General features: G+C 41.6%; 1 protein-coding gene across 1 annotated transcript in view; it reads right to left on the bottom strand.

Moving 5' to 3' along the window:
• Positions 1-19,360, bottom strand: part of LOC306978588 (testican-2) — a 105,647-nt gene extending 86,287 nt beyond the window's left edge. Inside the window, exon 1 of the mRNA XM_079577225.1 lies at positions 19,035-19,360. Within this exon, the coding sequence (XP_079433351.1) occupies positions 19,035-19,220 (186 nt within the window). The 5' untranslated portion in view covers positions 19,221-19,360. The remainder of the gene's footprint in view (positions 1-19,034) is intronic.
• Between the last annotated feature and the right edge of the window lie 1,765 nt (positions 19,361-21,125).

Genomic DNA, 21,125 nt, shown 5'->3' with positions numbered 1-21,125 from the left:
TCTGAAGCTTTGTGTGAAAAGTAATATCCCACAATAAACAGGAATTGTAATAAAAAAACACTCACTTTGGGTAAAAAATTAAGCAAATCTTCCTAATCTTACGCTGTACTTCAAAAGGCAAAACTTTTAATCCTTCCACGCTTATATTTCCTTAATCAAAAATACAATTACCGTCTTTGATCGATCGTCAGTCGCTCCGCGGCGGCGAAGTCTGAAGACAATCCCAAACCAAACAAAGCTATTTCTCTTTCAGACTCTTAATGAACTGATACTTAAAAGCCTCTTTAGATTTTGTTTTGCCAAAGCTAATTAGTGGAGCACTTTTCTCTTCAAAGTGAAACTAAATAATTAACTTCAGGGCAGAGAAACGCAGCGTTGGTTTGAAATGTGCTGACGTCTCGTTGTTTTCGCTGCTCGTATCGAGTGCATTATATTTAAATGTTTCTTCGCCGTCTCTCGCTCTCCCACATCGATCTGGGAGAAACTGCATTTGTAATGTCATTTAGGATTTGGGACGATTACTCCCAAAGTAGAAGAACAGACTCAACAAAACCCGCCTGAAGTTAGTGAATATACCCAAGTACTGCGCTGAAGTAGAGTTTTTGAGGATCTGTACTTCACTTGAAAATTGCTTTTTGTTGACTTTTTTGTGCATTTCACTTTTACTCCACTACATTTGAAAGATACAAGTACAACACTTTGGCTTCACTTTCTATAAAGGCTTGAAAGTAACAAGTATACGCATGTTGACGAGTGACGTCACGAGCACGTGATGCTGAGCCGTGGCGCTGACTGGAGGGCAAAAGGAAAGCACAGGTCTTCGTACTCCATTATAAATTAGCTAAAAACTGGTCAAAAGATTGTGCTAAATATGGCTAAATATAATAAAATCAATGTAGTGAACACACACGCCCTGTAGGCAACACCAACAAACGAAGGAAGGAGAAGAAGATCAGATTTAACATGTAGAAAGCAACTGCTGTGATAAGGAGACTGAATCAGCGACCATGCCATGACTCACTTCATGTTATTACTCCACATGCACAGACACAAAAAAGTTACTACTACTACTACTTACTACTCTGACTCCGATTAGTGCAGTAGCTCGTGATCCTCGGCACAAAGATGTTAGGTGGTCTGTGAGGCGACTGCTTTGCCGGTGGCTGTCTTAAAAACGAGGTTTTGAGTGGGCTGTGTTGATTGTGGAGGATTGAGGAGGTGAGCCTTTTGCCCTCCAGCGTAGTGTGCATGTGCGGGTCTGCGGGATCTCCGACAGTCAACAATAACATTCAACGTGCGTATATTTCGTCCTTATGTTCAGGCTCATTTTAAAAGCCTAATAATTTACACTCCAGAACAGTAGGTGGCGCTGTGCAGATGTTCTGCCAAATGCCACTGACTCACAACAAGGAAGTAGGTTTGTCCCATTGTGTTGCCGTACAGAAGGGAATTCAGGCTAATTGGCTTGTTGCACAATGTGGCTACGCTAGTTCCTCTGAGCTGAAGTTGTGGGCGCTAGTACTTCCTGTTCGTATTAATTTCCATTAAGATTAGCTTAGACCCGTTCGAATCATCGTATTTCCTAAAGATTCTGTGGTGGACGGTGAGTTCCTGGTAGATGATCACTTCCTGCAGGTGAACAAGTTGCTGTACAGTGTAAATATTTCCGTAGAGGAGACGTCTATGTTTATAAGGATCAGTGAGTTTGTCTTGAAGCTAAAGGTTAGCATTCATTTCATGCATTATACAATTTGAAATACTGCCTTTTATTGCTTTTTTTTTATAGCATGTTAGCCTTTAGCTTCAAGACAAACTATCAATCCTTTATGATCACAGGTGTCTCCGATCTGTACTCGCTACATTAAGATTTGAACACACAGTAAAGGATCATCTACCGGGAACTCACTGCCCACAACATAATCTTAAAGGGGGGGTATTATGCAAAATCGACTTTTTCAAGCTTTACATCATGTTATTCTGTCATTCCCTCATTAAAAACATGCCTGAAGTGTTGCCTTGGCACATTCACGTATTTTTGAGTAATCTGTAAAAACTCTGATGGCGGCCATTTTAGGGATAGGTTTGCCTGAGTCCTCCTAGGAACGCCCCCACCTCCTGGAGACGCCTCCGAGCTTTCGTCACCAGCCGAGTAACCAACCACTGCTCCTCAGCAGAACCCCCTCCCCACTGATGCCACAGACAGCGTGTGGAGGGGGCGTGTCTGAAAGGGTCAGAGGTTCTTAAAGAGACAGAGGCCTATTTCAAGACATTCACTACAGCCATTTTGAGAGAGAAATTTTATACAAGGCAGTTATTCTAATTTACTGCATTTACAGACCAACAGAAGGTTTGGTCATCATTGTAGTGTGCTATAGACTGGTGCTATGGGATTGAAAAAAGCATATTACCCCCTCTTTAAGACAATATGATTATTTTTCTGGCCAGAGACACCAGGGGGAGATGAAAGACCCCCCAATCATCCCATTAACACTTGTATCACCCCCACAGGGACTACGGGAAGGATTTATTAAGGTAAACAAGTTCCTTAGTGCTGCTTTAATTGATTTTTATTTAACCTTTATTAATTGTAAATCATCTCAACTTATATAGCGCTTTTCCACCTACACTCGGCATTCAAAGCACTTTAGAGCGAGGGGGAGTCTTGCACCTAGAGGGGAATATTGATGTGGAGGAAGGAAACTTAGCAGACACACTGTACATTAAAAGTGCCTGTGGTCGGTGTCTCGCTTCATAGATTATTCTTCAAAACCCCTAAAACATTATAGTCAAGTTTGTGGATTTTCTGTTGCTTTCACTTTCATAACCCTCCATCTGAAATTCTGACATGTCGCCCTGAAACGCCATGGGACGCACTTCAAGCTCCCCGCTTAAATATGCCTGGCCTTGATTGCGTTTAACTCCTTCCTTCTGCCGCGGTGATTGGGACAAATTGCCGGTTGTTTGGATGCTGATAATGCTAATCTCTGGCTCTGGAAAAAGCACGGAGTCACACTGGGAGCTCAGATTAAGGCTTTCTGGTTTGCGACTGGACCAGATTTAAATGGCAGAGGCGAAGCTATTAGCGCGTTCACATGGAGATCTATGGGGGATATATGTATATTAGCGCGGCTTAGGGTCGTTTCAATGTGACTTTGCGGAGCAGAGCTGTTCGATGCTAACGCTGAAGGCTGGATTGGCTTATCATAAGTGAAGCAGGTTTTTCGTTAAAAATATATTTTCTTTTTCTTTTTCAAGGATTCCTTGCCCTATTTTCTATTTATATATTTCATTTTGTGGTGGAATTGTATTATACAGAGGTGAAGAAACTGCAACGATGAGCTGGACTATATTGACATGAGTGTCTCGTGACTGAGTGGATCCTCAGGAGGCGTCCCGTTATTTCCCTATCTATCAATCTATCAATCAATCAATCAATCAATCAATCAATCAATCAATCAATCAATCAATCAATCAACCTTTATTTGTACAGCTCTTTACAACAGCACCTGCTCAACCAAACTGCCTTAGTACAATGTGCTTAAAAAACATTTTCAACACAACATAGAAAAATTAAAAAAATCCTATAAATTACATATGTGCCGTTATTAGCCAAAAGCAGATCTAAACAGGAACATTTTCAACCTAGCTTTAAACCAAGGGTGCCCAATTTTTTTTGTCTCCGAGGGCCAAAATGATGAAGTGCCTGTGGGTCGCAGGATAAACACACCGATGTCAAGCGTGAAATGCATATAACTGCAAATAATAATAGTTACTTTATTTAATTTTTCGGTATAAATTTGCATTTGATTCTATCTATGTGAATAACATGCTACATTAATACAAATGTTAACTATGGCAAAAGCCTAGTTTTAGTCGAATAAAATCAACAACTGTAGCAACACAACAGTGTAACAACAAAATGTGATATTAGATCATTTTGAAAGTGCCAGTTCAGCATACTTTCTTTTATAAGTCAGTTTTTAACATGCACCTTTGTTGATGTCAACAACCTTTGCAATAAAAGTTGGAAAACTGGGAAAGTTGATGTGCTTTGTGACAAAAAACAAGACATGAACAAGACATCACAACAGTGTTTCCTCAACTTGGCAAAAGGAGTGAAGCAACGCCCCCAATTTGAAGCTAGTGGTTAAAAAGTGTACTGCATCCATATTACCATTGAGAATGAATGGGGAGAGAGCTACTGTTCACAAATATTAAAAGTTGTAGGCAGGGAGTGTTTGTGAGATGCAGTGTTTTGCACCACCTGTAGCTAATTTAAAGCAATACTAAGTAACTGGTTTACCTTAATAAATCCTGTCCGTAGTCCCTCTGGGGGTAATACAATTGTTAATGGGATGATTGGAGGGTCTTTCATCTCCCCCTGGTGTCTCTGGCCAGAAAACCACAATTGCAATTTTGCTGCCTCCCGGTCGGAGCCACCAATACACACTAATGGAATCACGAAGAAGAAGCTAACAGGCTAACAGGCAAAGCTAACTGCGGACTAGCGCCACTTAAACAGTATTTACAAACACGTTTGAGTGAAAAAAAAACATCTCCGTTGTGTAATTGGATGAACAATATCCCTCTGTCCCTTTGTCTTTTCTGTCAGCGTAGTATTTACTCTCACGGACAATTAATAAGTTAAAAACTTGCTGAGACGCCTGCAGTGGCACTTATGGCCACTTGGGGCAAGAGTTGCTTAGTACTGCTTTGAAGTGCACTGGTTCACACCCACATAGAGTGCATTACAATAATCAATACGAGAGCTAATAAAAGCGTGCACAGCCTGCTCTAGATCATTCTGACTAAGGAAAGGTTTTATTTTGGCCAGAGAAGAGAAGATCGAGAGGTGAGGAAAGCATTTCCTAATAACATAGGACCTCAGGAGGAGCTTTTTGGAAGCGTCTGCTGCAATGCTGATAATATGCAGAATACTCAAAGATCCACAGTTGACCAGAAAAAAACACTCTTGGTCTGTTTTTGATGAGAAAATAACAAACCCTAAAAAGTCGATTTTGCATAATGCTCCTTTAAACATGTGTTTTCTGCTCCTGTGCTGTTTCTTACGTTTGCTAAATTACATTTGTACAAAATTGCAGAAAAAATATTAACTTCAAACAGTCGTTTACAAGAACTGATTCAGTGACAAACAACAAGAGCAGATTAGGCCCAAAATTGCTCACTTTTTTCAAACTGAAATGCTGTATTTTGTATTTATTGCAATAATAAATAAACACTTGGCTGTAAAACCACACGAACTCCCCTGCGGGTTTGAGAGGCACTGCTCTAATAAAGCGCTGTGCTCAAGTTCAAAACGGCATTGACCGATTCTCCGCTCCGGGCCACAAATCTTTCCCCATAGCAGCAGAAAGAGGCACAGACAGAGAGGGGGGGGGGGGGGGACGGGGAGGGAGAGTCTGAACAATGAGGCCACAGCACAGACAGGTAAATCTGAGGACACGCTCAGCCTTCACGGCTCCGTCTTCACAAGCCTCTTCACACCATACAAACCGTACGTGTTGTAATTCGGAGCAGCAACAATGGGAGAGCGGGAAGCATCAAGTACGGGAATATACGATTACTATGACTCACTGGAGATACATGAGGGGAAAGTCGAATCTCCCGTCGAGTCAGGATTTGACCAAAACCCACGTAAGGGAGGTTCGATTGGGGGACTTTACCCTGAGCCGATCACTGACCTGCCCGGGCCGATTGTTGTCAGATTAGAGCAGCGTGTTACAGCCAAAGAGCATTGAACTGGTTCAGAGTTTCTGCACTTGCTGTCCCTGCCCCGGAAACAAAATATCAGGCTGATGAAAGGAATATCAACACAACATCGCCACTTCTAATGGACTTCTACTGTACTTCTACTGGACTTCAACTGGACTTCAACTGGACTTCTACTGGACTTCTACTGGACTACTACTGTTGTCCTGCGGTGTACTGTGGCACAATGGTTACAGCTCGGGCTTCATAGCTAGAAATTCATGGGTTCGATCCCGAGGTCTTCCTGTGTGGAGTTTGAATGTTCACCCTCTGTCTATGTAGAGGTTTCCTCCAGGTATACTCTGGTTTTTCCTACCACTAAAAACCTAAGAATAACGGGTGTGTGTGTGAGAGCGTGTACTTAAGTATACTATCTGCCCCAGAGAGTATAACTTTAGGTTAAGTGATGTCCACTTCCGGGTCCAACCGAGCTTTAGCCCTATTCACTACACTGCGTTTCAAATTATTATTCAAATTGAATCACTGACATCAATCTCAGACGCCTGTGATGATTAGTCGTGAGCCCAGTTAAGGCAAAAACTACTGAAAAAGGACGCTCCACATTATTAAGCAGATCATCATTTTCAAGCAATATGGGAAAGAAAAAGAATCGCTCTGCTGATGAAAAGCGTGAAAAAGTTGAATGCCTTGGTCATGGTATGGAAACCGTCGATATGTCATGAAAGATTAAGCGTAATCATCGTACTGAGCACACACGGGTTTGTGCAGATAAAGACACAATAAGGATGGTTTCTGCCAGACAAATACATCAGATTAAGAGAACAGCTGCTACAAAGAAGCAAACAAGTATTTGAAGCTGTTGGTGCCTCTAGAGCAGGGGTCACCAACGTGGTGCCCTTTGGGGCATGTCCAGTAGCCCTTGGGACTTTTTCTAAAGTGTAAAACACTTAATTTTCTTGAATCTATTTCTTAAAATTACAGTTATTTCGGTTCCTGTGACTCGGTATGAGTTTAAAATAAAGCTATTTTAATATAATATGGGGTCAATATCCTATAAGTGAACAGTGTACGTTTAAGTCTTTAGGATTTGTTTTTAACTGGTAGCCCTCGAACATCTTAATGCTCTTAAAGTAGCCCTCAGCTGGAATAAGGCTGGTGACCCCTGCTCTAGAGTCTCCTGAACATCAAGGTGTAGGACCCTCCAGAGGCTGCAGTTGTGCATAAACCTTCTATCCGGCCTCCCCTAAACTGTTCATTGAAGCTCATGAACAGAAACGGCTGTGATGTCAGTAAGGAGGGGGTGGAGTCATGTTTTGTTCTTTTGGGTGATTTTATGTTTGCATTTCGGTCACACAATATACTACCAAAGACAATTTCCCTAAGATATTGCTTTCATGTACATGTTGAATCTTTAGCATAGTCAGACAAGCCCTTACATTTAAACGTACTGACTGTGGCGGACAGACAGGTCAATAACATGATCATGAAGTAACTTACAAATCCAAAAATCAGCACACCTATTACATCCTTTCTACTATATTTGCTTTCACAAACAAAGCCCAGTGCTCTTTTGCCATGACAACTGCACATTATACATTTCCAGCCTCATAACTTGTATCTCTGCATAGCTCTCCCTCTATTGACCGTAATTCATGCATTATTTACTGTACATTTCAGCTTAGACTGACACTTCACTCTCTGCCTCAGTCTCTGCAGGTCGAGAGCTGCCGCAACCAGGAAAAACACAATCAATAAGTGCCTTTACAAATGCTTCATATGACCTTCAACACACAAGGTTACAGCTAAACCTGTAGTTTACGCCTCTACAAAAGTGTGATTCTTATATTAGATTACCAGTTTGCAAGTCGAGACTAACATACTTATATTTAGAGAACTCAATTTGAAACTTTTGCTATGGATGACTGATACAACTATGACATTTATTTGCATTTTGTACCGCAGCTGCAACTCTAATCACTGTTTTTAGTAGAGCGGTTAAGCATAAAAATTGTGCACTTTGTGAAGAAAGCATAAAACTTCTCCCAGTGTTAGTATATATTATATGCATTAATTTCAGATGTGGAGGTAAGCTGGATTTGACCTCTGAGGGCAGCCATCTTGGATTATTCAAAATGGCCGCCGTAAAACTTATTTTCTCAATTTTTTCACTTCTAATTGACCTATAGTTTTGATCTTAGTGTCAAAACCTACATTTTGAGGGGCAATGAATCCAATGGAATCAAATTCAATAAGCTAGACCTGACCACACTGCTGTTTTACTCTTTAATAACAACTTTACTGATGTTCAACTAAGCATCATAGCACACTTTAATGCCATAAAATACAATTATAGGCAAGGCAAGGCAAATTTATTTGTACAACACATTTGTTTGTTTACTTTATTGTCCCCATAGGGAAATTTGTCCTCTGCATTTAACCCATCCTTCGATGCCACTGGGGCGACCTGTAAGGAGCAGTGGGCTACGGCAGTGCTGCGCCCGGGGACCCATCTCCATGATGTGGAGCCAGGCTGGTGCTCAGAATCACCTGGCTGGAGGATTCATCTATTGCACATGTTTTTATTTTAGTGGTAGGGGAAACCGGAGTACCCGGAGGAAACCTACGCAGACACGGGGAGAACATGCAAACTCCACACAGAAAGGCCCCGTCCAGGTTGGAATCGAACCCTGGACCTTCCAGCTGTGAAGTGGAGGCGCTAACCGTGCACAAGGCAACTCAATGTGCCTCACAGCAACACCATAAACACAATAAAAACACAATAAAACTAAATCAATACAATGCATAAAAATATATATAAAAATACTAATGTGTATTTATTGAAATTACATATTAAAATGAGTTAAACAGAGTCAATTGCCATAGGCATCAGTAAATAAGTGCGTTTTCAGCCTGAACTTAAACACAGTCAGAGTTGAGGCCTGTCTCACATCACTGAGGCTGTTCCAGACCTTTGCTGCATGAACTTGAAACGCAGCCTCAGCGTGTTTAGTCCTGACTCTGGAACCACCAGGAGACCCCTCCATGAGGATCTCACAGCCCGAGGTGGTTCATACGGCTGTAACATGTCAGAGATGGATTTCAGAGCTAAACCATGAAAAGACTTGTAACAAGCAGAGCTGTTTTAAAGTCTATTCTCTGAGTGACAGGAAGTCAGTGCAGAGACCGGAGCACTGGACTAATGTGGTCGTATTTCCTGTCTCTGGTCAGGACTCGAGCAGCAGCATTTTGGATAAACTGCAGTTGTCTAACATCTCGTTTGGAAAGGCCTGTGAGCAGCCGTTACAATAGTCTGACCGACTGGAGACAAATGCATGAATTAGTCTCTTCAAATCAGGTTTAGACACTAGTTTCTTATTTTAGCAATGTTTTTGAGGTGGTAATAGGCTGCTGATGTAATGGACTTAATATGACTGTTCAAATTCAGGTCTGAGTCCATGATTACCCCGAGATTTCTAACTTGATTTTTAGGTTCTAGTGAAAGAGTTTCAAGACGACCAATGACAACCTCTGTGTTTTTGTGGCCAAAGACGATTATCTCAGTTTTATCTGTATTCAGCTGGAGGAAGTTATTTTGCATCCACACACTAATCTGTTTAATACAATGACACAGTGAATCTACAGGCCCATGTTCACCCGCTGTCAGTTAAAAAATAGATCTGAGTATCATCTGTGTAATTGTGATGGAACATATTGTTACTGGATATTAATTGACCCAATGGAAGCATGTACAGATTGAACAAGAGGGGCCCCAGTATCGACCTTTTGGAACCCCACAGGTCAATGCCATACTGTCCGAGACACAGCTATTAATCTCGACACAGTAAGTCCTGTCTTTAAAGTAGGACACAAACCACTCGAGCCTTTCCAGAGATTCCCACCCAGGTTTTTAACGTCTCTAGTAAGATCATATGGTCCACTGTGTCAAATGCAGCACTAAGGTCCAGCAGAACTAAAACTGTGACCGTGTCTGCATCTGTATTTAGCCTGATGTAATTAGTCATTAGAGGCGGTCTCAGTGCTGTGACAGGGTCTAAAGCTCGACTGAAACACGGCAAAAACATTCCCAAGAATGACAGATTAGGTATAGACCGAAAATTATTCATTTCTGTGGCATCAAGATAAACAGATATAAACAGATAAACGTTTAAGTGCAAAGTTCAGCTCAACTCTGATTGAAAGCCAACTCAAACAGATGTGTTATTTAAAGTAAAAATACTGTAGTTAGCAGCAGCATGCTAATGCTGGCTTCAATCAGTCAAGGCTGCGACAGAAACTCTGACTGAGTCACACCTAAACTAGTGAAATAGGCTATTATTGGCAACTAGTGTTTGCATTTTGTTTGAGAAATACTGTTACAGAATCACTGATATAACATATTTATAATGCGTTTAAGCAAAAAATCAGTGCATCACTAATTTAATAACACAAACCATTAGCTTGTCCTCCTTGAAGCTCGCTAGCATATGGGGGCGGGCTCTATTGTATTGTTCATTTAAATGTTTTTGCCTCTCTTTATTGGACTGAGGATTTATAGTAAGCAATAATGCAAATTTGATCAGTGGGATTATATTTCTCCACTGAGTTAATGTCAGTTTTGGAGAAAAAAAGCAATAAAGGTACTTTTTTTGTTATTATTATGTAATATATATATATCTACACATATTTAAAAAAATATATATATTTAATTATGTAATAAATAATTACTCTTGTAACTACCTGAACAACTGCTAAACGTGTGTTTTGGACCATCCCATTTGCAGCCATGTGGTTTACTCATGTACATGTTTCCATAGCAACATGGGCAAATTCTAACACTCACCAGGGGACACAGCATATTTTTGACACTGGACAATGCAAAATAATATAGCCACATGTGTTAGATATGTTAAATGCATAGAAGTACACTGTTTTACACACTGTGAATATGATTTTGTTACATACAGGCTGAAAAAATCTGCATTTTGGCATTTTTAGGTCAATGACCTCTCGGGGTCATCAGAGGTCAAATACAGCTTACCTCCACATCTAAAAATAAACCTTATGGTATGGGCTAACTGTGATAAAACTTTCATGCTTTCTTCATAAAAACGCACAATTGTGCATTTTTATGAAGCTTAACCGCTCTACTATTTGGGAGATTATACTTTAAATTAAAAATCAGGTGAGCTCACAGTTGTAGAAATATGCAAATGAGGAAGGATCCGTTCAATTCTGAGTCACTGACAGAGCCTGGGCTACAAATCAAATCAAATCAAGCTACCTCTTCTTGCTAATGAGATAAAATAGGATTTTCATGAGGAATTGTCTGTGGAAAGCCAATGTTTTTTCGAAGAACGCAGATGCCTGAAGTTTCCCCTACTTCCTATTACAGTACAGGATACACCCTCTCAATCGCAACACAGATTTGGAATTCAAGTGTTGAAATCCAAATAGAACGGAAGATTTTGGGGGCATTTTCCAGTTTTAAATGAGCCAGATGATGCAAAATTTACTTTTACTTTTAGCTCCTTCATTCAGTTTTGAGTCATCCTAAGGTAATTTAGCTGTTTAGGGTTTCAGTGCAACCCTCCAGGAACCGCCACCTTAACGTGGTGGGGGGGTTTGAGCGATTCAGAAGCCCCTTATGAGAGACCAACAGGCCCGGTTAATCATGAGGCCGTCCTCCCGTGGACCCACCACCTGCGGGAGGAGCCATAAGGGTCTGGTGCAATGTGATTTACGACCCGGAAACAGACAAGTGGAAGAAAATGGATGTTTGGATGGGTTTCAGTGCTTATACTTCCTGGATACAATAATGTTGCGCCAAAACTATTCTCCACATTGTTTTTATTTGACCTTTATTTATCCAGGATAAAACTCACTGAGACAAAAAAAAACTCTTTTTCAAGAATGTCCTGGCCAAGATGCAGGGGAACAACTTCACATACAAGTTCTCAGGTGAAACAGCTACTTGTGAAAGACTTGGTTTCTAGATTTGTCAGTGATTTGAAAGTATGAAGTGACACAAGTTCTTCTCCTGCTGTAGTTCATTCCAAGAGTGCGGTGCAAAAAAACTAAAGGCTTTTTTACCCAGGTCTGTTCACACTCTGGGCTCAGAAAGCAGGAGAAGGTCCTGAGAGCGCAGACTGGAGCTGCTGCTGCAGATACAGAGGGACAAGTCCAACAGTACATTTATAAATCAGAAGATACCAATGTTTTAATCTATGAAACAACAAAGATGACCAGCCCACCACAAGACGCAGAGATGAGTCCACAACCTCATGTTTGTAATAAATGATACAGCTCTACACTGTCGTCATTATTCAGTCTCTCCATACTCGGTGGTGGTGAGCTACTTATGCCCTGAGGTAGACTGATGGAAGCGAGGCAGCCAGTCTGTGCCATCGGCCCCTCTGACCACCACCAACCACTCACCCACACACCGAGTATGGAGTCAATGTATCAGGTACAAGCACTTTGTTTGTCTGTAAAAGGCGCTATATAAATAAAGATCTTCTTCTACTACTACTTTCATCCTGGTCTATTGTACATGTTTTTAGTAGTTGGGGAAACCGGAGTACCCGGAGGAAACATACGCAGACACGGGGAGAACATGTAAACTCCACAGAAAGGCCCTGTCCGGCCGGGGATCGAACTCTGCTCCTCTGTGAAGCACGAGCGCTGTGCCACCCAAACATCACATTAGTCCAGAACAGGCATAAAAGTAGCAATCAAGTTTCTTTCAGGCTTAATTCGAAAGTAAACACTGAGTTTTAGTTTTAATCTGTTAATCAGTTTTTCAATTTGGAGCTTAAAAGATAAGCAATCATCAATTAAAACTTCAAGATATTTATATTCAGTTACTAGTTGGATTTAGGCAAGTCCTGGGAAGCGGATTTTCTATCTGAGAACAACATCTACTTTGTCTTGTCTGCATTTAAAACTAATTTTAGATTAGAAAAGGCATCCTGTAATTGATTAAAACCAATTTGCAGTTGTGACGTCGCCAGTTCAGCTGAAGGCGCTGATGTGGATAAAACCGTATCATCTGCATTTAAAGCCCATTTAATTATCCAGCATTATATCAGGTCTGAGCCGTTTTGCTCAAAGTGTGTTTATCAGTTCTGAAGCCGTAAACCAAGTCGTGAATCAAAACTGGAAGTTAGTTTTTACAGAATCTGTATCCTGCTATTTTAGCCATTAGTAAAGTATATGATATATTGTACCTCTACCACTATGGAGCACTATTTTGTGTGAGAAATATAAGTATTGGATTCAGTTAACTGGGCCCTTCTCCAAGTTGATGCAGTCAATGCAACTTTTGCAGTAGTAGAAATATAAACATCACAGCAAAAACTGAATAGAAGTTACTTCACAATGCAGTTATAAGGAGTTGACATCTGCAACACAGCTTCATAAATGGCTAACACACACGCTAACACACACGCAAACACAAATGCTAACACACGTTTTGACTCGCTCTGGCCTTAATCCACTTTGGTTCTGGCGAAGGGTCACCAAACATCCATCAGTGAAGTGACGGCCACAGAAATTTGGCTGATAGTCGCTGAATCCCGGAAACAAAAAAGAAACTTCTGGCGAGTGGCCTCTTCTTTAGGAAGGTTGAATAAAGTCCTGTCCTTCCATACCCAAACGCGCCTTTTCGCCATGACATTAGCGTTAGGAAAGAAAAAAGAACAGCCGTGTCCAGAGTAGGTTAGAAAGAGCTCCTTCTTCACAACTTTCGGTGCAAACATGACATTTGTTCAGACACTCAGGCTACATGTCAGTCATTTTCCAGCAGAGGGCGGAGCAGCTTCAGGAGGATTGCTTAGAACTGCGCGAATGAAGCCAGGAAACAGCATTACATCATAGCTAAAAGCTCCAAAAAGTCGATTTTGCATGATATAGGACCTTTAAATAAGTTATTCTAGTCTTCACCAACTCTCCTATACATTTTCAACGCCAGAAATGCAAAGAAAATCTATGCATATTAGTGTCTCAACCTCTTAACCCCCACCTGAACCGAGCATTTTCTCCAGTTTCCCAAATCTAAAAGAAACAAAGTGTCAAAACTGCGACGAAAACGAGGATGAAAAGACAAAAAAAAGAACCACATTTCAACAAAAAGTCTGTCATCGAGCTTGATTAGTTTGCAGAATCCTTTAGAAGCAGGTGCCGCTTAACAAAGCTCATGAGTCGCTTATGGGGGGGGGGGGGGGGGGGGGGGAGTGGTTATAGTCAACGGGGCGCTCCATAAAATCAGACTATTTCAGCTGCAGTAAGAAATCACATCTGAAATGTTAAAGAGGTCATTTCTGTTTACCGCGTCTTTGGATAAACAGATGGCGGCAGAACGATAATGTGCATATTTTAAAGGCCGTAATGGAGGCGAGATCGATTCGTCCTGCATTTAAATCAGAGCGGTGATTATCTGCGGAGGCGCGGGGAGGAGGAACATCTGCGCAGAGGACTTTTCAGGAGATATAAACATTTACAAGGCACATGGAGTGACAACATTCTTCATCGTGATAGTATGTTAAAACAACACAGCCTCGTGAAAATAGTGAGACGCCACCTGGATGTAGTTAAGTGTTCTGACCGGGTCTTTCTTCTTCCCTGATGGCTCGGGCATATTCCAAGATGACAACGCCAGGATTCAAGGATTGACCACATCGGAGTCCAGCTCTTAATCCCATTAGTGATGTGATGTTCATGACTGACCGGCTCTTAAAGGGGGGGTATTATGCAAAATCGACTTTTTCAAGCTTTACATCATGTTATTATGTCATTCCCTCATTAAAAACATGCCTGAAGTGTTGCCTTGGCACATTCACGTATTTTTGAGTAATCTGTAAAAACTCTGATGGCGGCCATTTTAGGGATAGGTTTGCCTGAGTCCTCCTAGGAACGCCCCCACCTCCTGGAGACGCCTCCGAGCGTTCGTCACCAGCCGAGTAACCAACCCCACTGCTCCTCAGCAGAACCCCCTCCCCACTGATGCCACAGACAGCGTGTGGAGGGGGCGTGTCGGAAAGGCTCAGAGGTTCTTAAAGAGACAGAGGCCTATTTCAAGACAGTCACTACAGCCATTTTGAAAGAGCGATTTTATACAAGGCAGTTATTCTAATTTACTGCATTTACAGACCAACAGAAGGTTTAGTCATCATTGTAGTGTGCTATAGACTGGTGCTATGTGATTGAAAAAAGCATAATATCCCCTCTTTAAGGTGAACGGTTCGAAGAGTCGGATGTTATTTTCTGTAGATTTTACCCAGAACCCCCCAGAACAAACACAAGAATCAGCCCAACAACAAAGCAGGCGATAAGTGAAAGCTTTTTGCTCTAAAGTCAATGCTAAATGCACTAAAAATGATTTGTCAGACAGTTTCAGCCTCTTTTTATATTACTTCATTAGATTTTATTCACACAACACATAAAAATCAGTTATCTGGCAGGCGTTAAATTTGATATAAAAAAAAGAACTAGTCTTTTGAACAGCTCTTTGAAATAAATGGATTCCAAACACTCGGCATGACATCCATTTTCCATGAGGCACATGATTTTTACTTTCTGTAGTTCTGTTAAAACCAGCCCTAAGGGACGTCACATTGTACTTGATGTTACTTACGCATCAAACAATAAAAGTGCCTGGTTTGCAAGCACAGCTGCTTTGTACTAAAATATATTCTGCACAAATGCAAATGATGCTACAACCAATCCCAAAGTCCGCATGTACTTTGTGGACAGACAGACACCAGGAGGGAAGACATTATCCTTTGCAACATATGGGGGTAAAACTTGGCCTCATCGAGCAAAACCAATATTATTTTTGGATTCCTAAATCAGCTCACAAAACGTACACACCACATTTGTTGGAATCTCTGGGACGTGCTGGAGAAGGCTTTGCCCAGTGGTCACTCTCTCCCATCATCAATATAAGAGCTTGGTGAAAGTGAACACACTATAGGGGCCAGATCTTGTGCTGGTGCACGGAGGGGCGCAGGCTCATGGAGAATTATTATCCGAGTGGCGGAGCTCTGTGAGAGGGCGTCATGAGAGGAGGTGACCGCTCTGATGGAGCACTGACATTCACTTCCTCATTTACGTCGTGCTGCCTTGTGTTCTTCCTTAGGGATATTTCAGGATTTTTGACATAGGGCCTCAATTCCTAGTTATCCAGAGTGTTGCTGATTTCTGGAGATATATTTTTTTTTTGTAATTCAAGCAGTTCTTATATTTGAAGAGTTTCGTGGCGCTAGGCTAATGCAAGGCTAGCACATTTCTATGGTATCAGCTAGCCTGCATTAAAAACAGTCTGACCCGCTCCACAGTGCACCTGAGGCAAATCACTTATAACACCAGACTAACCATATAAATGTCTGTGTCCATAGAGTAATTTTAACCATTTTGCATTTAAAATAACTTATATTTGAGCAGCATCAGCTTCGTGGTTGTGTAAGCTACGCGGTGGCGGAGTGATCTGCTAGAAAATAGTCCCTCAAAATGTGATCATTCATGTGATGCAAGGTCAGGTATATTCCAAACATTACTCTATCGACCCAAACATTTATATGGTTAGTCTGGTGTTATAAGTGATTTGCCTCAGGTGCACTGTGGAGCGGGTCAGACTGTTTTTACTGCAGGCTAGCTGATACCATAGAAATGCGCTAGCCTAGCACAAGCCTAGCGCCACGAAACTCTTCAAATATAAGAACTGCTTGAATTACAAAAAAAAATATCTCCAGAAATCAGCAACACTCTGGATGACTAGGAAATGAGGCCCTATGTCAAAAATCCTGAAATATCCCTTTAAGCCTTAGGTTCCCACAGGTCAAACTAAAATCTTTATTAACCCCATCATGAGCTAAACCACCATAGAAAGAGCTGCAGCGTGTCTCCACCCCAGCACTTCCCCCTTAACAGTGCTCAGTGAGGCAAGATCACAATGTGCGCTCCTACTAAGTGCAAAATGTTACTCTATCGTCTGCATTTTGAGACACAAGATCTCGGCCACATCTGTAATCAAAGCTAAAGGCGCGACAGTGTTGACTTGTTGATGCAAATTAACATTGTACATTTTACACACATGAATAAACTGTGCAGCATATTTTAGCTGAGCGAATAGAATCTCGCTCGACCGGCCAATCTGCCAATCTGTGGCAGAAAGAGGCAAAAATGGGCGGGGCAGAATAAGATGAATAAAGACCTGGAGTAGTATTTCACTTTCACACAGTTTTGAGCAATCCTCTCTCTAGTTTCTCCTTCTATTGTTGAAAAAATTAAGACTTTAAATTAAAAATATATATATGTTAGCCCTGTGTGCAGGAAACGTCCACTTTAAAGCTAAATAATAACCAATTACAGTTCCATGAATGTGAAGGGTCAGTTTCCGGATTAAAGCAGATGTTTTGGGTTTAAACTCGTGCGGTCGAGTCTGAAATGGAGAGAATCCATTTGCTGAGACTCGAGCTGGTTGTTCTCGTCTCTTTGCATCTACCACCACAACAACACCAATATGTGCTCATTATTTATTTTTTTCTGCCAGTTCACAACTCGCCAAAGCGTTCTCTCAGAAGAGGAGCAGAAGTCTGGTTTAAAATGCATTTATAGCTGCTTTTCCATCTCGCTGGAGCCGAAAGATCGATCGCATCGGTGAAAAACGAGCTCTCAGAGAAACTGCTCTGTTTTAAAAACGACTTCTACAACTGAACTGTCTTTTGCCGAACAGGAGACGCACAAGTTTTACCATTCCCCATTTGAGAGCGAGTTCAGTCCCTGAGCCACAGCCACTGGAGGCTAGAAAAACACATCAAATGTACAAAAACCAGGAGCTTTTGTGTTTCCTATTCCAGCTGTACTGTAGTATAGGCTTTATACAGGCAGTCAGTGTTTTATAATGTAATTTTAATGCCGCAAATCTAAAGTCAGTGCCGTTCGTGATTTCTATAGATTCTTGTCCATTCCATTTAACAGCAAATTGGTCATTGGTTAGATTTGGGTAATGCCATAGAGAAAATGTGCTCGGTTCAGGCGGGGGTGAAGAGATTAAAGCTCTATAATGACATTTAAGATTGCAAACATTCCATCTAACAGAGAAATATGAGTGGAAAGTTCAACATTCAAACCCAAACATCACACAACGGGGAACCTTTGAGTGATGTTCCAGCCAAAGCTGCAGTTGTTATAGCGCTTTTCCACATAGGCACTCAAAGCGCTTTACAGCAAGGATCCACTCACCCATTCATACTCTCATTCATACACCAATGCACGCAGACACTGCGGGCAATGTGGGTGAAGTGTCTTGCCCAAGGACACAACGACAGTGTGCACTTTCAGGAGGTGGGATTCGAAACCCCGACCTCCCGATCATGAGACGACCCGCTCTACCATCTGCGCCACTGTCGCTCTTAATAAATATTAATGACGTCACGCTGTTGTTGCTTTTTAGTCATGTCTCCAATCGACTGGAGAGCCACAGTGTAATGCCTCATTTGAAAGCTAAGACCTACAAAAAACGTCACTGCGTTTTTGTCACATTTCTGAAGCGTTTTTTTTGGTCGTGTTTTTGTCACAGTTTTGCTGCTCTTTTGTCACTTTTTTGTCCCTCTGTTGTGGCATTTTTTGTTGCTTTTTCATCGCTTTTTTCAGTGCTTTTTTTGTTTTTCTTTTCCGGCATGTTTTTGTTGCGTTTTTGTGGCTTTTTTATCATATTTCTGTTGCGTTTTCATCCCTGTTTTTGTCACTGTTTTGAAGGGTTTTTTTTAGCTTTTAGATTTGAGTAAAGCCAAACTGGAGAAAATGTGCTCGGTTCAGGTGGGGTTTAAGGGGTTAAGAGCGTTGGGCTATTGTAGCTTTTCCAGCACGTTTCTGTTCCTGAACGGCTCTTTTTTCCGCGTTTTTATCACTTTTTAATCGCGTTTTTGTCGCTCTTTTGTTGCTGTACTTTCATCTTCGTTTTTGTTCGTGGAGCTTTTAGATTCGGGTAAAGCCAAACTGGAGAAAACGTGCTCGGTCCAGGCGGGGGTTAAGAGGTTATAGAAGCCTTCCTATTCTTTACCCTGCATGTTATTCGTTCCCAAAGTGTGGCCCGTGTAGTTGTTATCACCGAGGCAGTGCGCGCGACACCTGCTCCTCTCCGCTTATCCCCCAGCGGCACCGTCTCATCCTCAGCCCCAGAGGCGGAAAAGAGCATCGATACGAGCGGCGAGCGAGCGCTAAGACAAGGCGTAATCTCGACAACACCGCGCGTAAAAGGTGCGTAAAAAACAACACACACACATCGCTTTGTACTTTGCACTTACGTCTCTGAAGCGGTTCCACTGCTTCGACTTCCTCCCGTACTGAGACACCGTAGACATCCACTGGCTCCCGCCGTCTTCCATGAAATTCCCGGCGCTGCCTGGCGTTTCTTTCCCACTTTTGGTGTCGATTTCGAGGGATAAGCCCGCGAGGACGCAGAGGAACGGGGCGATCCGGAGCAGCGCCATGGTCGGGACTTGGCGCTTACTTTTTTTGGGGGGGGGGTGCTTTTCAGTGGATGGATGGAGGTTCCCAGAAACGGAGAATTGTTGTTTACTCTGGAGCAGGAGGCGCGGACTGGGAGGGGAGGACCGGAGATGCTGCGACTGAATGGGAAGCAGAAGGATGCAGAGAGAGAGAGAGGGGGAGAGAGAGAGACATGGAGAGGGAGGGAGAAGGGAGGGAGGGGGATGATGGATGATGCAGGTGGTTGGCTGTTAAGATAAAGCTGTCTCCTGTGTTCATTTCATCGACTACTTCATCATTATTCCTGTCCAAAACTAGACTAAAACTGAATTAAAAGTAGTTCACGAAGACTGAAACTATTTGACTAAAATGTCCACATAATGTTGTCGACTTATTACAACTAAATAAAGAAGAAAAGAAGGGACGAAAACAGGAAAACTTTCAATGACAGTCAGTGGGGAGTAACTAAATACATGTATCCAGAATATGTATTAAGAGTACTAATTTGTATTCTGGTAAAGTTACACTTTCATTTGAGAGTATTTAGAATACAGTTACTTTCCAAATATCAAGGGAATACATCTCAGACTCAATCATAATTTTTTATCTCCATATTGCACAACATTATTAAAGGAACAGGCCACTGTTTTTCTACAGAGATATGTTCTTACCTGAGCTTAGACGAGTTGATACGTACCTGTCTGATCTTTGTGCGTTTCCGTGGAAGAACGTTTCCGTCGCTTCCAACTTCACCCCCGTTATAGGAATACACTATTGTATTCTAAAAGTGTTCCAAGGATTCAGAATACAGTACTCTGAGTAACGGTTACAAAATACATTTTATCAACTTAACTCCCGCCTGAACCGAGAGGATCTTTTTCCTCACGTCATCAGATTTTTTTGTTGGGTATTCAACTAATTTTTGTAACATTTTTGTCATTTTTTTATCATATTTTTGTCATTTTTTGTTATTTTTTTGTCAAATTTTTTAAATGTTTTTGTCAATTTTTTATCACATTTTTTTTCATATTTTTGTAATTTTTTTGTCAAATTTTTATCACATTTTTGTCATTTTTTGGTCACATTTTTGCCACTTTTTCATCAATTTTTCATCACTTTTTTGTCAATGTTTTCTCACTTTTTTGTCACATTTCCATCATTGTTTTCGTCTCAGTTTTTGTTGCTATTTTCACAGCTTTTTTCCAGAAGCTTTTGGACTGTGGTAAAGCCAAACTGGAGAAAATGTGCTCGGTTCAGGTGGGAGTTAAGGGAAGTATTTAGTATTCAATAACTAAAGTTTTTTCCCCAACATTGATGACAGTTTGAAATAGCCTCCTCGTGTCATTTCAATCCAATGCCCAAAGAACAATTGCCTGGTTCTTTGTTCATGTGAGAGTGGAACTTGATCAAATAGGTTGAAACTAAATACATAACATTTTTGGGTAGTGGCGCGCTTTATATTAAGTATCAATAAGCATTAGTAATTACCAGGTAATATGCTCATTCATGGCCAGAGGAGGGTAATACTCAGTTACATTTAGTACAGTAACTTTTGGAAGTTATTGTACTTCTTTTATCTGAAGTCTGTTCATCACTATTCACATGGTGTCCCATTCCCCCTTCGAAGTGCCTTGGATGTCGCGGCCTTCAGCCCTATCCACAGAAGAACAGAGGAACCTCGCCAACAGGGACTGGACAAGAGCTCCAACAAGGACTGGACGTTCTCTGATCTTGGCCCGTCCACTAAGGGACTCCCATCGGGTCTCCATAGCCTGTCCGTCCATGGGAGTGGATCTCTCCTTCGGTGCTTCTCCCCGAGGTTTCTCTTTTCTCCCACTGGGTTTTTGAGTTTTTCCTCGCCGTGTCGGACAGTCTAAAGACGGGGGACACCAACGCGGCTCGTCGCC

Source organism: Gobius niger (genome assembly GCF_951799975.1).
Source record: "Gobius niger genome assembly, chromosome: 19".
Lineage (NCBI taxonomy): Eukaryota > Metazoa > Chordata > Actinopteri > Gobiiformes > Gobiidae > Gobius > Gobius niger.
Note: the sequence above shows the minus strand (reverse complement) of the source record. Positions and strands in the feature narration are given on the sequence as shown.